Source organism: Ranitomeya imitator, chromosome 10 (genome assembly GCF_032444005.1).
Source record: "Ranitomeya imitator isolate aRanImi1 chromosome 10, aRanImi1.pri, whole genome shotgun sequence".
NCBI classification, from domain to species: domain Eukaryota; kingdom Metazoa; phylum Chordata; class Amphibia; order Anura; family Dendrobatidae; genus Ranitomeya; species Ranitomeya imitator.
The window spans coordinates 120880771-120898876 of record NC_091291.1 but is presented as its reverse complement, the minus strand read 5'-3'; the positions used below and the strand labels follow the sequence as shown (position 1 = coordinate 120898876).

The window sequence follows — 18106 nt, the reverse complement described above, 5'->3', positions numbered from 1 at the left end:
TATGGGGCCTCTATGGCTGACACTGTATATGGGGCCTCTATGGCTGACACTGCATATGGGGCCTCTATGGCTGACACTGTATATGTGGCCTCTATGGCTGACCCTGTATATGTGGCCTCTATGGCTGACCCTGTATATGTGGCCTCTATGGCTGACACTGTATATGGGGCCTCTATGGCTGACACTGTATATGGGGCCTCTATGGCTGACACTGTATATGTGGCCTCTATGGCTGACACTGTATATGTGGCCTCTATGGCTGACACTGTATATGGGGCCTCTATGGCTGACACTGTATATGGGGCCTCTATGACTGACACTGTATATGGGGCCTCTATGGCTGACACTGTATATGTGGCCTCTATGGCTGACCCTGTATATGGGGCCTCTATGGCTGACACTGTATATGTGGCCTCTATGGCTGACACTGTATATGGGGCCTCTATGGCTGACACTGTATATGTGGCCTCTATGGCTGACCCTGTATATGGGGCCTCTATGGCTGACCCTGTATATGGGGCCTCTATGGCTGACACTGTATATGTGGCCTCTATGGCTGACCCTGTATATGGGGCCTCTATGGCTGACACTGTATATGTGGCCTCTATGGCTGACACTGTATATGGGGCCTCTATGGCTGACACTGTATATGTGGCCTCTATGGCTGACCCTGTATATGGGGCCTCTATGGCTGACCCTGTATATGGGGCCTCTATGGCTGACACTGTATATGGGGCCTCTATGGCTGACACTGTATATGTGGCCTCTATGGCTGACCCTGTATATGGGGCCTCTATGGCTGACACTGTATATGTGGCCTCTATGGCTGACACTGTATATGTGGCCTCTATGGCTGACCCTGTATATGGGGCCTCTATGGCTGACCCTGTATATGGGGCCTCTATGGCTGACACTGTATATGGGGCCTCTATGGCTGACACTGTATATGGGGCCTCTATGGCTGACACTGTATATGGGGCCTCTATGGCTGACACTGTATATGGGGCCTCTATGGCTGACACTGTATATGGGGCCTCTATGGCTGACACTGTATATGGGGTCTCTATGACTGACACTGTATATGGGGCCTCTATGGCTGACACTGTATATGGGGCCTCTATGGCTGACACTGTATATGGGGCCTCTATGGCTGACACTGTATATGGGGCCTCTATGGCTGACACTGTATATGGGGTCTCTATGACTGACACTGTATATGGGCCCACTATGACTGACACTGTATATGGGGCCTCTATGACTGACACTGTATATGGGGCCTCTATGACTGACCCTGTATATGGGGCCTCTATGGCTGACACTGTATATGGGGCCTCTTTGGCTGACACTGTATATGGGGCCTCTATGGCTGACACTGTATATGTGGCCTCTATGACTGACACTGTATATGGGGCCTCTATGACTGACACTGTATATGGGGCCTCTATGACTGACCCTGTATATGGGGCCTCTATGGCTGACACTGTATATGGGGCCTCTATGGCTGACTCTGTATATGGGGCCTCTATGGCTGACACTGTATATGGGGCCTCTATGGCTGACACTGTATATGGGGCCTCTATGGCTGACACTGTATATGGGGCCTCTATGGCTGACACTTTATATGTGACCTCTATGGCTGACCCTGTATATGGGGCCTCTATGGCTGACACTGTATATGGGGCCTCTATGGCTGACCCTGTATATGGGGCCTCTATGGCTGACACTGTATATGGGGCCTCTATGGCTGACTCTGTATATGGGGCCTCTATGGCTGACACTGTATATGGGGCCTCTATGGCTGACACTGTATATGTGGCCTCTATTGCTGACCCTGTATATGGGGCCTCTATGGCTGACACTGTATATGGGGCCTCTATGGCTGACTCTGTATATGGGGCCTCTATGGCTGACACTGTATATGGGGCCTCTATGGCTGACACTGTATATGGGGCCTCTATGGCTGACACTTTATATGGGCCCACTATGGCTGACACTGTATATGGGGCCTCTATGGCTGACACTGTATATGGGCCCACTATGGCTGACACTGTATATGGGGCCTCTATGGCTGACACTGTATATGGGGCCTCTATGGCTGACACTTTATATGGGCCCACTATGGCTGACACTGTATATGGGGCCTCTATGGCTGACACTGTATATGGGGCCTCTATGGCTGACACTGTATATGGGGCCTCTATGGCTGACACTGTATATGGGGCCTCTATGGCTGACACTGTATATGGGGCCTCTATGGCTGACACTGTATATGGGGCCTCTATGGCTGACACTGTATATGGGCCCACTATGGCTGACACTGTATATGGGGCCTCTATGGCTGACACTGTATATGGGGCCTCTATGGCTGACACTGTATATGGGGCCTCTATGGCTGACACTGTATATGGGGCCTCTATGGCTGACACTGTATATGGGGCCTCTATGGCTGACACTGTATATGGGGCCTCTATGGCTGACTCTGTATATGGGGCCTCTGTGGCTGACTCTGTATATGGGGCCTCTGTGGCTGACACTGTATATGGGGCCTCTATGACTGACACTGTATATGGGGCCTCTATGGCTGACACTGTATATGTGGCCTCTATGGCTGACCCTGTATATGGGGCCTCTATGGCTGACACTGTATATGGGCCCACTATGGCTGACACTGTATATGGGGCCTCTATGGCTGACACTTTATATGGGCCCACTATGGCTGACACTGTATATGGGGCCTCTATGGCTGACACTGTATATGGGGCCTCTATGGCTGACACTTTATATGGGCCCACTATGGCTGACACTGTATATGGGGCCTCTATGGCTGACACTGTATATGGGGCCTCTATGGCTGACACTGTATATGGGGCCTCTATGGCTGACACTGTATATGGGGCCTCTATGGCTGACACTGTATATGGGGCCTCTATGGCTGACACTGTATATGGGGCCTCTATGGCTGACACTGTATATGGGCCCACTATGGCTGACACTGTATATGGGGCCTCTATGGCTGACACTGTATATGGGGCCTCTATGGCTGACACTGTATATGGGGCCTCTATGGCTGACACTGTATATGGGGCCTCTATGGCTGACACTGTATATGGGGCCTCTATGGCTGACTCTGTATATGGGGCCTCTATGGCTGACTCTGTATATGGGGCCTCTATGGCTGACACTGTATATGGGGCCTCTATGACTGACACTGTATATGGGGCCTCTATGGCTGACACTGTATATGGGGCCTCTATGGCTGACACTGTATATGGGGCCTCTATGGCTGACACTGTATATGGGGCCTCTATGACTGACACTGTATATGGGGCCTCTATGGCTGACACTGTATATGGGGCCTCTATGACTGACACTGTATATGGGGCCTCTATGGCTGACACTGTATATGGGGCCTCTATGGCTGACTCTGTATATGGGGCCTCTATGGCTGACTCTGTATATGGGGCCTCTATGGCTGACACTGTATATGGGGCCTCTATGGCTGACACTGTATATGGGGTCTCTATGACTGACACTGTATATGGGCCCACTATGGCTGACACTGTATATGGGGCCTCTATGACTGACACTGTATATGGGGCCTCTATGACTGACACTGTATATGGGGCCTCTATGACTGACACTGTATATGGGGCCTCTATGGCTGACACTGTATATGGGGCCTCTATGGCTGACACTGTATATGTGGCCTCTATGGCTGACCCTGTATATGGGGCCTCTATGGCTGACACTGTATATGTGGCCTCTATGGCTGACACTGTATATGTGGCCTCTATGGCTGACCCTGTATATGGGGTCTCTATGACTGACACTGTATATGGGCCCACTATGGCTGACACTGTATATGGGGCCTCTATGACTGACACTGTATATGGGGCCTCTATGACTGACACTGTATATGGGGCCTCTATGACTGACACTGTATATGGGGCCTCTATGGCTGACACTGTATATGGGGCCTCTATGGCTGACACTGTATATGTGGCCTCTATGGCTGACACTGTATATGGGGCCTCTATGGCTGACACTGTATATGGGGCCTCTATGACTGACACTGTATATGGGGCCTCTATGGCTGACACTGTATATGGGGCCTCTATGGCTGACACTGTATATGGGGCCTCTATGGCTGACTCTGTATATGGGGCCTCTATGGCTGACTCTGTATATGGGGCCTCTATGGCTGACACTGTATATGGGGCCTCTATGGCTGACACTGTATATGGGGTCTCTATGACTGACACTGTATATGGGCCCACTATGGCTGACACTGTATATGGGGCCTCTATGACTGACACTGTATATGGGGCCTCTATGACTGACACTGTATATGGGGCCTCTATGACTGACACTGTATATGGGGCCTCTATGGCTGACACTGTATATGGGGCCTCTATGGCTGACACTGTATATGTGGCCTCTATGGCTGACCCTGTATATGGGGCCTCTATGGCTGACACTGTATATGTGGCCTCTATGGCTGACACTGTATATGTGGCCTCTATGGCTGACCCTGTATATGGGGCCTCTATGGCTGACCCTGTATATGGGGCCTCTATGGCTGACACTGTATATGGGGCCTCTATGGCTGACACTGTATATGGGGCCTCTATGGCTGACACTGTATATGGGGCCTCTATGGCTGACACTGTATATGGGGCCTCTATGGCTGACACTGTATATGGGGCCTCTATGGCTGACACTGTATATGGGGTCTCTATGACTGACACTGTATATGGGGCCTCTATGGCTGACACTGTATATGGGGCCTCTATGGCTGACACTGTATATGGGGCCTCTATGGCTGACACTGTATATGGGGCCTCTATGGCTGACACTGTATATGGGGTCTCTATGACTGACACTGTATATGGGCCCACTATGACTGACACTGTATATGGGGCCTCTATGACTGACACTGTATATGGGGCCTCTATGGCTGACACTGTATATGGGGCCTCTATGGCTGACACTGTATATGGGGCCTCTTTGGCTGACACTGTATATGGGGCCTCTATGGCTGACACTGTATATGTGGCCTCTATGACTGACACTGTATATGGGCCCACTATGACTGACACTGTATATGGGGCCTCTATGGCTGACACTGTATATGGGGCCTCTATGGCTGACACTGTATATGGGGCCTCTATGGCTGACACTGTATATGGGGCCTCTATGGCTGACACTGTATATGGGGTCTCTATGACTGACACTGTATATGGGCCCACTATGACTGACACTGTATATGGGGCCTCTATGACTGACACTGTATATGGGGCCTCTATGACTGACCCTGTATATGGGGCCTCTATGGCTGACACTGTATATGGGGCCTCTTTGGCTGACACTGTATATGGGGCCTCTATGGCTGACACTGTATATGTGGCCTCTATGACTGACACTGTATATGGGGCCTCTATGACTGACACTGTATATGGGGCCTCTATGACTGACCCTGTATATGGGGCCTCTATGGCTGACACTGTATATGGGGCCTCTATGGCTGACTCTGTATATGGGGCCTCTATGGCTGACACTGTATATGGGGCCTCTATGGCTGACACTGTATATGGGGCCTCTATGGCTGACACTGTATATGGGCCCACTATGGCTGACACTGTATATGGGGCCTCTATGGCTGACACTTTATATGTGACCTCTATGGCTGACCCTGTATATGGGGCCTCTATGGCTGACACTGTATATGGGGCCTCTATGGCTGACCCTGTATATGGGGCCTCTATGGCTGACACTGTATATGGGGCCTCTATGGCTGACTCTGTATATGGGGCCTCTATGGCTGACACTGTATATGGGGCCTCTATGGCTGACACTGTATATGTGGCCTCTATTGCTGACCCTGTATATGGGGCCTCTATGGCTGACACTGTATATGGGGCCTCTATGGCTGACTCTGTATATGGGGCCTCTATGGCTGACACTGTATATGGGGCCTCTATGGCTGACACTGTATATGGGGCCTCTATGGCTGACACTTTATATGGGCCCACTATGGCTGACACTGTATATGGGGCCTCTATGGCTGACACTGTATATGGGCCCACTATGGCTGACACTGTATATGGGGCCTCTATGGCTGACACTGTATATGGGGCCTCTATGGCTGACACTTTATATGGGCCCACTATGGCTGACACTGTATATGGGGCCTCTATGGCTGACACTGTATATGGGGCCTCTATGGCTGACACTGTATATGGGGCCTCTATGGCTGACACTGTATATGGGGCCTCTATGGCTGACACTGTATATGGGGCCTCTATGGCTGACACTGTATATGGGGCCTCTATGGCTGACACTGTATATGGGCCCACTATGGCTGACACTGTATATGGGGCCTCTATGGCTGACACTGTATATGGGGCCTCTATGGCTGACACTGTATATGGGGCCTCTATGGCTGACACTGTATATGGGGCCTCTATGGCTGACACTGTATATGGGGCCTCTATGGCTGACTCTGTATATGGGGCCTCTGTGGCTGACTCTGTATATGGGGCCTCTGTGGCTGACACTGTATATGGGGCCTCTATGACTGACACTGTATATGGGGCCTCTATGGCTGACACTGTATATGTGGCCTCTATGGCTGACCCTGTATATGGGGCCTCTATGGCTGACACTGTATATGGGCCCACTATGGCTGACACTGTATATGGGGCCTCTATGGCTGACACTTTATATGGGCCCACTATGGCTGACACTGTATATGGGGCCTCTATGGCTGACACTGTATATGGGGCCTCTATGGCTGACACTTTATATGGGCCCACTATGGCTGACACTGTATATGGGGCCTCTATGGCTGACACTGTATATGGGGCCTCTATGGCTGACACTGTATATGGGGCCTCTATGGCTGACACTGTATATGGGGCCTCTATGGCTGACACTGTATATGGGGCCTCTATGGCTGACACTGTATATGGGGCCTCTATGGCTGACACTGTATATGGGCCCACTATGGCTGACACTGTATATGGGGCCTCTATGGCTGACACTGTATATGGGGCCTCTATGGCTGACACTGTATATGGGGCCTCTATGGCTGACACTGTATATGGGGCCTCTATGGCTGACACTGTATATGGGGCCTCTATGGCTGACTCTGTATATGGGGCCTCTATGGCTGACTCTGTATATGGGGCCTCTATGGCTGACACTGTATATGGGGCCTCTATGACTGACACTGTATATGGGGCCTCTATGGCTGACACTGTATATGGGGCCTCTATGGCTGACACTGTATATGGGGCCTCTATGGCTGACACTGTATATGGGGCCTCTATGACTGACACTGTATATGGGGCCTCTATGGCTGACACTGTATATGGGGCCTCTATGACTGACACTGTATATGGGGCCTCTATGGCTGACACTGTATATGGGGCCTCTATGGCTGACTCTGTATATGGGGCCTCTATGGCTGACTCTGTATATGGGGCCTCTATGGCTGACTCTGTATATGGGGCCTCTATGGCTGACACTGTATATGGGGCCTCTATGGCTGACACTGTATATGGGGCCTCTATGGCTGACACTGTATATGGGGCCTCTATGGCTGACACTGTATATGGGCCCACTATGGCTGACACTGTATATGGGGCCTCTATGACTGACACTGTATATGGGGCCTCTATGGCTGACTCTGTATATGGGGCCTCTATGGCTGACTCTGTATATGGGGCCTCTATGGCTGACACTGTATATGGGGCCTCTATGGCTGACACTGTATATGGGGCCTCTATGGCTGACACTGTATATGGGGCCTCTATGGCTGACACTGTATATGGGCCCACTATGGCTGACACTGTATATGGGGCCTCTATGACTGACACTGTATATGGGGCCTCTATGACTGACACTGTATATGGGGCCTCTATGACTGACACTGTATATGGGGCCTCTATGGCTGACACTGTATATGGGGCCTCTATGGCTGACACTGTATATGGGGCCTCTATGACTGACACTGTATATGGGGCCTCTATGACTGACACTGTATATGGGGCCTCTATGGCTGACTCTGTATATGGGGCCTCTATGACTGACACTGTATATGGGGCCTCTATGACTGACACTGTATATGGGGCCTCTATGGCTGACACTGTATATGGGGCCTCCATGGCTGACTCTGTATATGGGGCCTCTATGGCTGACACTGTATATGGGGCCTCTATGGCTGACACTGTATATGGGGCCTCTATGACTGACACTGTATATGGGGCCTCTATGACTGACACTGTATATGGGGCCTCTATGGCTGACACTGTATATGGGGCCTCTATGGCTGACTCTGTATATGGGGCCTCTATGGCTGACACTGTATATGGGGCCTCTATGGCTGACTCTGTATATGGGCCCACTATGGCTGACTCTGTATATGGGGCCTCTATGGCTGACACTGTATATGGGGCCTCTATGACTGACACAGTATATGTGGCCTCTATGACTGACACTGTATATGGGGCCTCTATGGCTGACACTGTATATGGGGCCTCTATGGCTGACACTGTATATGGGGCCTCTATGACTGACACTGTATATGGGGCCTCTATGACTGACACTGTATATGGGGCCTCTATGGCTGACACTGTATATGGGCCCACTATGGCTGACACTGTATATGGGGCCTCTATGGCTGACACTGTATATGGGGCCTCTATGACTGACACTGTATATGGGGCCTCTATGACTGACACTGTATATGGGGCCTCTATGGCTGACACTGTATATGGGGCCTCTATGGCTGACACTGTATATGGGGTCTCTATGGCTGACTCTGTATATGGGGTCTCTATGGCTGACTCTGTAATGGGGTCTCTATGGCTGACACTGTATATGGGGCCTCTATGGCTGACACTGTATATGGGGCCTCTATGGCTGACACTGTATATGGGGTCTCTATGACTGACACTGTATATGGGCCCACTATGGCTGACACTGTATATGGGGCCTCTATGACTGACACTGTATATGGGGCCTCTATGACTGACACTGTATATGGGGCCTCTATGACTGACACTGTATATGGGGCCTCTATGGCTGACACTGTATATGGGGCCTCTATGGCTGACACTGTATATGGGGCCTCTATGACTGACACTGTATATGGGGCCTCTATGACTGACACTGTATATGGGGCCTCTATGACTGACACTGTATATGGGGCCTCTATGGCTGACACTGTATATGGGGCCTCCATGGCTGACTCTGTATATGGGGCCTCTATGGCTGACACTGTATATGGGGCCTCTATGGCTGACACTGTATATGGGGCCTCTATGACTGACACTGTATATGGGGCCTCTATGACTGACACTGTATATGGGGCCTCTATGGCTGACACTGTATATGGGGCCTCTATGGCTGACTCTGTATATGGGGCCTCTATGGCTGACACTGTATATGGGGCCTCTATGGCTGACACTGTATATGGGGCCTCTATGGCTGACTCTGTATATGGGGCCTCTATGGCTGACACTGTATATGGGGCCTCTATGGCTGACACTGTATATGGGGCCTCTATGACTGACACAGTATATGTGGCCTCTATGACTGACACTGTATATGGGGCCTCTATGGCTGACACTGTATATGGGGCCTCTATGGCTGACACTGTATATGGGGCCTCTATGACTGACTCTGTATATGTGGCCTCTATGACTGACACTGTATATGGGGCCTCTATGACTGACACTGTATATGTGGCCTCTATGGCTGACACTGTATATGGGGCCTCTATGACTGAGACTGTATATGGGGCCTCTATGACTGACACTGTATATGGGGCCTCTATGACTGACACTGTATATGGGGCCTCTATGGCTGACACTGTATATGGGGCCTCTATGACTGACACTGTATATGGGGCCTCTATGACTGACAATGTATATGGGGCCTCTATGGCTGACACTGTATATGGGGCCTCTATGACTGACACTGTATATGGGGCCTCTATGACTGACACTGTATATGGGGCCTCTATGGCTGACACTGTATATGGGGCCTTTATGGCTGACACTGTATATGGGCCCACTATGGCTGACACTGTATATGGGGCCTCTATGGCTGACACTGTATATGGGGCCTCTATGACTGACACTGTATATGGGGCCTCTATGGCTGACACTGTATATGGGGCCTTTATGGCTGACACTGTATATGGGCCCACTATGGCTGACACTGTATATGGGGCCTCTATGGCTGACACTGTATATGGGGCCTCTATGACTGACACTGTATATGGGGCCTCTATGACTGACACTGTATATGGGGCCTTTATGGCTGACACTGTATATGGGCCCACTATGGCTGACACTGTATATGGGGCCTCTATGGCTGACACTGTATATGGGGCCTCTATGACTGACAATGTATATGGGGCCTCTATGGCTGACACTGTATATGGGGCCTCTATGACTGACACTGTATATGGGGCCTCTATGACTGACACTGTATATGGGGCCTCTATGACTGACACTGTATATGGGGCCTCTATGGCTGACACTGTATATGGGGCCTTTATGGCTGACACTGTATATGGGCCCACTATGGCTGACACTGTATATGGGGCCTCTATGACTGACACTGTATATGGGGCCTCTATGGCTGACACTGTATATGGGGCCTCTATGGCTGACACTGTATATGGGCCCACTATGGCTGACACTGTATATGGGGCCTCTATGGCTGACACTGTATATGGGGCCTCTATGACTGACACTGTATATGGGGCCTCTATGGCTGACACTGTATATGGGGCCTCTATGGCTGACACTGTATATGGGGTCTCTATGGCTGACTCTGTATATGGGGTCTCTATGGCTGACTCTGTAATGGGGTCTCTAGGGCTGGCTCTGTAATGGGGTCTGTATGACACACTCCGAGGGTGGTCTTCTCATTTCAGAATGTTTTTACGCATTGCTATGTGTGGACTCTGCTCACCACCATTTTTCTATATTTTAGCTGCAAGTTCAGTCTGAGGACATAGTTGATAAATTAAAGGAGAAGGGCTTCAACCCTGGCACTTCTACGGAAGAATACTTATGTTTCCTGTGGGATCTGTATCAGATAGCGGAGAGCAGGCTACAGGCGTCCACGAACAGTCTGGAGGAGCTGAAGCTGCAGCAGGCCGAGGAGATGAAGGAGGTGAGAGCCGGGGTCCGGGCCTTCTAACCTGTGTACAGTATGGAGCATGGAAGTGAAATTCTGACTTGAAGGGGTTGTCCAGGTCTATTAATGACCTCCTTCTCCTGGCTGGCAAACTCTGATTTTTGCTGTCGGACCCCTTCTTCTCTGTAATTGGGGCCTTTATAGCTGGCTCTGTAATGGGGTCTCTATGGCTAGCTCTGTAATGGGGTCTCTATGGCTAGCTCTGTAATGGAGTCTCTATGGCTGGCTCTGTAATGGGGTCTCTATGGCTGGCTCTGTAATGGGGTCTCTATGGCTAGCTCTGTAATGGGGTCTCTATGGCTGGCTCTGTAATGGGGTCTCTATGGCTGGCTCTGTAATGGGGTCTCTATGGCTGGCTCTGTAATGGAGTCTCTATGGCTGGCTCTATAATGATGTCTCTATGGCTAGCTCTATAATGGGGTCTCTATGGCTGGCTCTATAATGGGGTCTCTATGGCTGGCTCTCTAATGATGTCTCTATGGCTGGCTCTATAATGGGGTCTCTATGGCTGGCTCTATAATGGGGTCTCTATGGCTGGCTCTCTAATGATGTCTCTATGGCTGGCTCTGTAATGGGGTCTCTATGGCTGGCTCTATAATGATGTCTCTATGGCTGGCTCTATAATGGGGTCTCTATGGCTGGCTCTCTAATGATGTCTCTATGGCTGGCTCTGTAATGGGGTCTCTATGGCTGGCTCTATAATGGGGTCTCTATGGCTGGCTCTCTAATGATGTCTCTATGGCTGGCTCTGTAATGGGGTCTCTATGGCTGGCTCTGTAATGGGGTCTCTATGGCTAGCTCTGTAATGGGGTCTCTATGGCTGGCTCTGTAATGGGGTCTCTATGGCTGGCTCTGTAATGGGGTCTCTATGGCTGGCTCTGTAATGGGGTCTCTATGGCTAGCTCTGTAATGGGGTCTCTATGGCTGGCTCTGTAATGGGGTCTCTATGGCTGGCTCTGTAATGGGGTCTCTATGGCTGGCTCTGTAATGGAGTCTCTATGGCTGGCTCTGTAATGGAGTCTCTATGGCTGGCTCTGTAATGGGGTCTCTATGGCTGGCTCTCTAATGATGTCTCTATGGCTGGCTCTGTAATGGGGTCTCTATGGCTGGCTCTGTAATGGGGTCTCTATGGCTGGCTCTATAATGGGGTCTCTATGGCTGGCTCTCTAATGATGTCTCTATGGCTGGCTCTGTAATGGAGTCTCTATGGCTGGCTCTGTAATGGGGTCTCTATGGCTGGCTCTGTAATGGGGTCTCTATGGCTGGCTCTCTAATGATGTCTCTATGGCTGGCTCTGTAATGGGGTCTCTATGGCTGGCTCTGTAATGGGGTCTCTATGGCTGGCTCTATAATGGGGTCTCTATGGCTGGCTCTCTAATGATGTCTCTATGGCTGGCTCTGTAATGGAGTCTCTATGGCTGGCTCTATAATGGGGTCTCTATGGCTGGCTCTCTAATGATGTCTCTATGGCTGGCTCTGTAATGGAGTCTCTATGGCTGGCTCTGTAATGGGGTCTCTATGGCTGGCTCTCTAATGATGTCTCTATGGCTGGCTCTGTAATGGGGTCTCTATGGCTGGCTCTCTAATGATGTCTCTATGGCTGGCTCTGTAATGGAGTCTCTATGGCTGGCTCTGTAATGGGGTCTCTATGGCTGGCTCTCTAATGATGTCTCTATGGCTGGCTCTATAATGGAGTCTCTATGGCTGGCTCTCTAATGATGTCTCTATGGCTGGCTCTGTAATGGGGTCTCTATGGCTGGCTCTGTAATGGGGTCTCTATGGCTGGCTCTATAATGGGGTCTCTATGGCTGGCTCTCTAATGATGTCTCTATGGCTGGCTCTGTAATGGGGTCTCTATGGCTGGCTCTGTAATGGAGTCTCTATGGCTGGCTCTATAATGGGGTCTCTATGGCTGGCTCTGTAATGATGTCTCTATGGCTGGCTCTGTAATGGGGTCTCTATGGCTGGCTCTGTAATGGAGTCTCTATGGCTGGCTCTATAATGGGGTCTCTATGGCTGGCTCTGTAATGGGGTCTCTATGGCTGGCTCTGTAATGATGTCTCTATGGCTGGCTCTGTAATGATGTCTCTATGGCTGGCTCTGTAATGGGGTCTCTATGGCTGGCTCTGTAATGGAGTCTCTATGGCTGGCTCTATAATGGGGTCTCTATGGCTGGCTCTGTAATGATGTCTCTATGGCTGGCTCTGTAATGGGGTCTCTATGGCTGGCTCTGTAATGGGGTCTCTATGGCTGGCTCTGTAATGGGGTCTCTATGGCTGGCTCTGTAATGGGGTCTCTATGGCTGGCTCTGTAATGGGGTCTCTATGGCTGGCTCTGTACGTCTCCATGACCATATATAAGAATTTGCAGCAGAGTCACATACTGAGATGACGTGTTTGCACCTTGTTGACCAGGTGGAGAACTACGTGGCTCACATCCGTCACCTCACAGAGGAGAGAGAGGCGCTCACCACAGATTTTGAAAAGGAAAATATACAACTCAGGATTGGACTGGAGAAGCTGCAGATCCAACAAGGTAAGACGGGGGTGACATGTTGGCTCCATATCTCCAGGCGTTCTTCAACCACAATATTAAAAGGCTGAGGTTATTGCACAATAAAGTACTAGAAGCACTAGGGCCCTGTTCACACTGTATTTCTGCAGTGTGTCCAGGGGTTCCATCACTGACGGGGCCATACACTGCAATGACCAGGGAAGGTTCTCACTGCTTTCTATCATTTTAGACTCCCAGCTAAAGGAAGTGGAAGAGATGCTGGACCAAGAAGGTCTGAATGAGATTTCCCACAGCAGTCCCAGTGAGCAGATCGCCTACCTGCTGGTGGAGAGGGCCACACTACTGGAGAAACTTGAGCTTCTGGAACAGAAGATGGACACTCGCTCGGAGAACTTGAGCGATGAAAAACGACAGGTGCTACCGGTTACTTGAGATACAAAATGCCATATACAGAAATAAATGTACCAGACCGGTAGGATTTATATCAACGGCTACATGATGTTTTTGGTCAATGTAAATGGTTGCTCCACTACCTTCATGTTGATGACCTATCCACAAGGGGAGTCCGACACCCAGCAAAATAAATCCAAAAATTGTTCTTGGTGCTGGTGGTGGCCAGATATTTTCAGCTGTGTAGTAGACACTTCCGGGTATTGCAGTTCAGGCCCAATTTGAATGATATGTAGTAGATCTGCAGTACCTGGCAGCGACTACTACACAGTTGACGGTGCTGCCCTGTTCTGCCAGCACTGAGAAAACCTGATCTGTGGGGGTTCAGTTTGTCAGAACGCCACCAATCTGATATTGATGACTTAATAAACTAATCCTAGAAAACCCCTTAAAATCTATATCACATTTATATCCAATGTTCCAGGATGAATTGGAACAAATTCATCGGACATTAGAAGAAGAACTTTATCAGCAGCGTGAAAGCATGAGACGCACCAAGGAAACTCTGAGCAAGGTACTGAGCGCCTGCCGCATTACATCACCAGGGCTGAGATCAGCACAGTTTCCATTTGTTTACTACATCCCCATTTTATAGCTAAAATAGATAGTAACAAAACCTAGAATAAAAACAATGAGCAAATCCCCTGCAATAAGTAAATAAATAGTAATAGTACATGTAAGTAACATAGGGTACGTAGATGACATTCTTTTGATCAAAAGAGCATAAAAGCCATCCTACCGCGACAAGGTGTGCCTGATGGGGATGGTCCCTAGGTCTAATATCTCACCTCGTATGTGCCAGCAGGCCTCCAAATAGACGGTGGCAGATCAGGACTTTATTCACTTACTGCAGGGTATTTGCTCATTGCTTTTGTCCTAGGTTCTGTGTGGGAATTTACGCAGTGTGATTGTGCACCTACACATTGCACTTCTAGTAGATAGTAGTTAGAGACGCGCCATTCAGTATTTCTGGCTGAGGTTTGCTGTAGCTGACTGTGTACTCCAATGTTAGGTCGTATGCTTGCAATCATCCGATATCAACTGTGACTTTCCTCCTACACCATAAGGCAACATTGAAATTGCACAACGTTTTTGGTTTCCTAAACAGAACGCTATCACTCATCCACTGTGGATGGGGCAAGCAGGATTCACATGGTCAACCAGGCAGCAATTCTGTGCAATAAAATACTCTAAAGCCTCCCCATATATTTTATTTGGCTGCTGACGAAATGACGGTTTGGCCGATCGTTCTGCTCTACTAAAGGCCTCTATGTTCTCTATGAGAGAGCCGCTGCCAAACTTCTCTGGCAGCAGCTTATCTCTGGGAGAACAGAACGATCAGCAGTCTGAAATCAGACACGCCGGATCCTTAACTCCCCCGACAATTATCTGTCCAGGGCTCTCATACACATTAAACTGTCAGAAGAACCCATCGATATTTGCGGGTTTGGTCGGTGTTAGTCTAATGTGTATGGGGGGAAGGGCTCTAGGGGTCTCATACATAATAGATAGTTATCAGACGAACTATGGTTCAGCCGCTTTTAGGGCTGGCAGCAATATCACCCAACTTCTCCGTATACCTCTACCGAGATCTCTTGTGTTCTCTATGAGAAAGTCGCTGCTAGACGTCTCTGGCGGTGGCTTTTCTCACCAAGAACAAAAACATTTGACAGTCCAAAATCAGTCAGACTGAATCTGTAATTTCCCGATTCCATTTTTTTAGAGGAGAGCCCGGAGACACCTGTACACATTAGACTGTTGGCTGAGTGGGTTTGGCTGTTGCTAGTGTATTCGGGGTCTTAAGAACAACTAACCCCAATCTCGGCATACCTAGTTCTATTCATTGCTTCCATCAGATAGGATATCACGGGTAATCTCATATTTTTTATGGAGGAATTCACCAAGACGGAAGTTTCTATGCCATTCTTGATCAACACTCCACTGGAGTAAGATGCATCAAATTAGGTAGGCCGCACACGCCTATACCGATCTGCCCCTGCTCCATAGTCGGTATATGGTCCTGCTATAATTTCTTCCACTTTATAGCATACACTATAATGAATCTGTTGGGCCGCGCCATGCCATGCCCTTCCTGCCTACCTTTTAGAAATGTGGCTGCGCTGGTGCAAAAATGGCAAAAGTTGCAAAAGTTTTTGTGAACTTGCAAAACTGTGTGACTTTTGTACTCTAAAGTGATTGATGCAATTCTAGATTAGCTTTTTCCTGAACACTTTTTACACTTGGCCAATGCTGTGGCATAAGGCTGACCATACACATGAGATTGCTGGTGCCAACTGCTCTCTGCCAACTACCCCACCATAATATATCCGCTCAGTAGAGAGGTGAGAAAGGCGCTCCCCTGGGGCAGCAGAGAAAAATGTAACATGTCCGAGCCTTTTCAACTGTGCCATCATCTTTGGAGAACGGAGAGACTGGAGACCCTTGTGTATTTTAGATGGTCATCTGGTCCTGTTAAAAAAAATCACAGGTTCGGCTGATATTAGTCTAATGTGTGCGGATTGCTGAAATCTTCGTTATATCAGCGTTAAGAAGTGACTTGGGTTCTGTAACACAATGTCATGCACTGTGACCCATTTATGTCTTCCATATAAAATTGATGTTTCTGCATATTTTTTTCCGAAGGAGCAAATGTCTTCAGTTCAGAACTCATGGAAGAAGTTTTTTGGGACACGTAAAAATGTAGACAGAACATCTGCCGAGAGTTCAGTATGTGCCGGCTCTGATTGTTTTAAAGCTTTTCTAACCTCACTAATCTTCCAAATGCATCCACTAACCCGGCAATGCACTAACCTGATCATTGACGTCTTCGTAATATGTGTTTCTTCTTCAAAAGTAGAACTGAGCCACAGATGGGCATTTACTGCGCTCATGGACAAGCCGTAAGGCAGGGTAGTCAAGAGGTCCAGGGTCAGATACCAAGAGGGTTCGTCATATACAAAGGGGTAAGGCAAAAAGGCTTAGTCAGGTCACAGTCCAGTGTCAGAATTCCAAGGTCAGAGTGCGTCAATGCAAAACGGGTAAAACAAATGGGTAGTCAACAGGCAAATCCAGGGTCCAGCAACAGAAGATCAGAATATCTAAATTCAGAGCACAAACCACACAGAGCTGAAAGCTTAGTTAGGTAGCTTGGTAATCACTTGGAACAGGGAACACCTGAAGGAAGCTCAGAACCTCCTAGTCCCAGATTGGACGTTGAACTGTCAATCAGCATACTGACAGCTCAGCATGCCCTGCATTAGTTAGGATGACTGAGCTGTCAGTCACTGCATCCAAGACACACTGAGCGGTGGAATCGTGACAGTCACCCTCCATTATGGTGAATGGGACTTTTTGAAACAGCTGAGCGCCCCCACTTGGTGGTTTCTGTTCCACCTACAGAATGACTGCATATTTGCCGGCACTGCTCGGCTGTGAGATGAGTACTAAATGCATTGCTATAGGGCATAAAACACATGAACACATGAAAGGACAATGGAAAATGCAGGTTTTGTGTGCGTGTGAATTATGCATGCACTACTCCTTTGATGTGATGGGTGAATTCAGGTAAAAGTTTTCTGTAGCTGGAGATGGGAATTATATTGCATGAAGAGTCTTTGAAGAACGGCCCATAAGATGAGGGTCTCCGAACCGAGTCTGGGGGGAGCGCTTCCACACAGGTGTCAGATCTAACATCCAGACTTCCAGGTCCCATTGTTTCGCCGACATCTTGAGCGCTCCCTTCATCTTTACATTAGATGTGTTCATGAGACCCGCTCTGTACGGCATTGAAGCTCAGATGAATCTACAGCACATATCTAATCTGAAAGGAAAAATCAATTTTGAACAAAAATGTACAACAAATTATAGTTTAAAGCCCTCGCACACGTTAGATAGCTGTTGACCGATCAATCAACTGACAGCTATC

At 49.1% G+C, this 18106-nt stretch overlaps 1 protein-coding gene across 8 annotated transcripts in view; it reads left to right on the top strand.

The window, feature by feature from the left end:
* CCDC30 (coiled-coil domain containing 30) overlaps window positions 1-18106 on the top strand; it is a 61260-nt gene that overhangs the window by 3841 nt on the left and 39313 nt on the right. For 5 of the 8 annotated variants that reach the window (XR_011315521.1, XR_011315520.1, XM_069742155.1 and 2 more), the window contains 5 exons: window positions 11011-11193; window positions 13632-13752; window positions 13961-14145; window positions 14606-14695; window positions 16825-16908. Coding sequence is in view for 5 of the 8 variants with exons in the window: in XM_069742155.1 (XP_069598256.1) it covers window positions 11011-11193; window positions 13632-13752; window positions 13961-14145; window positions 14606-14695; window positions 16825-16908 (663 nt within the window). In the remaining 3 variants the exon portion in view is untranslated. The remainder of the gene's footprint in view (window positions 1-11010; window positions 11194-13631; window positions 13753-13960; window positions 14146-14605; window positions 14696-16824; window positions 16909-18106) is intronic. The other 3 variants (XR_011315522.1, XM_069742156.1, XM_069742157.1) reach the window with 1 other exon arrangement.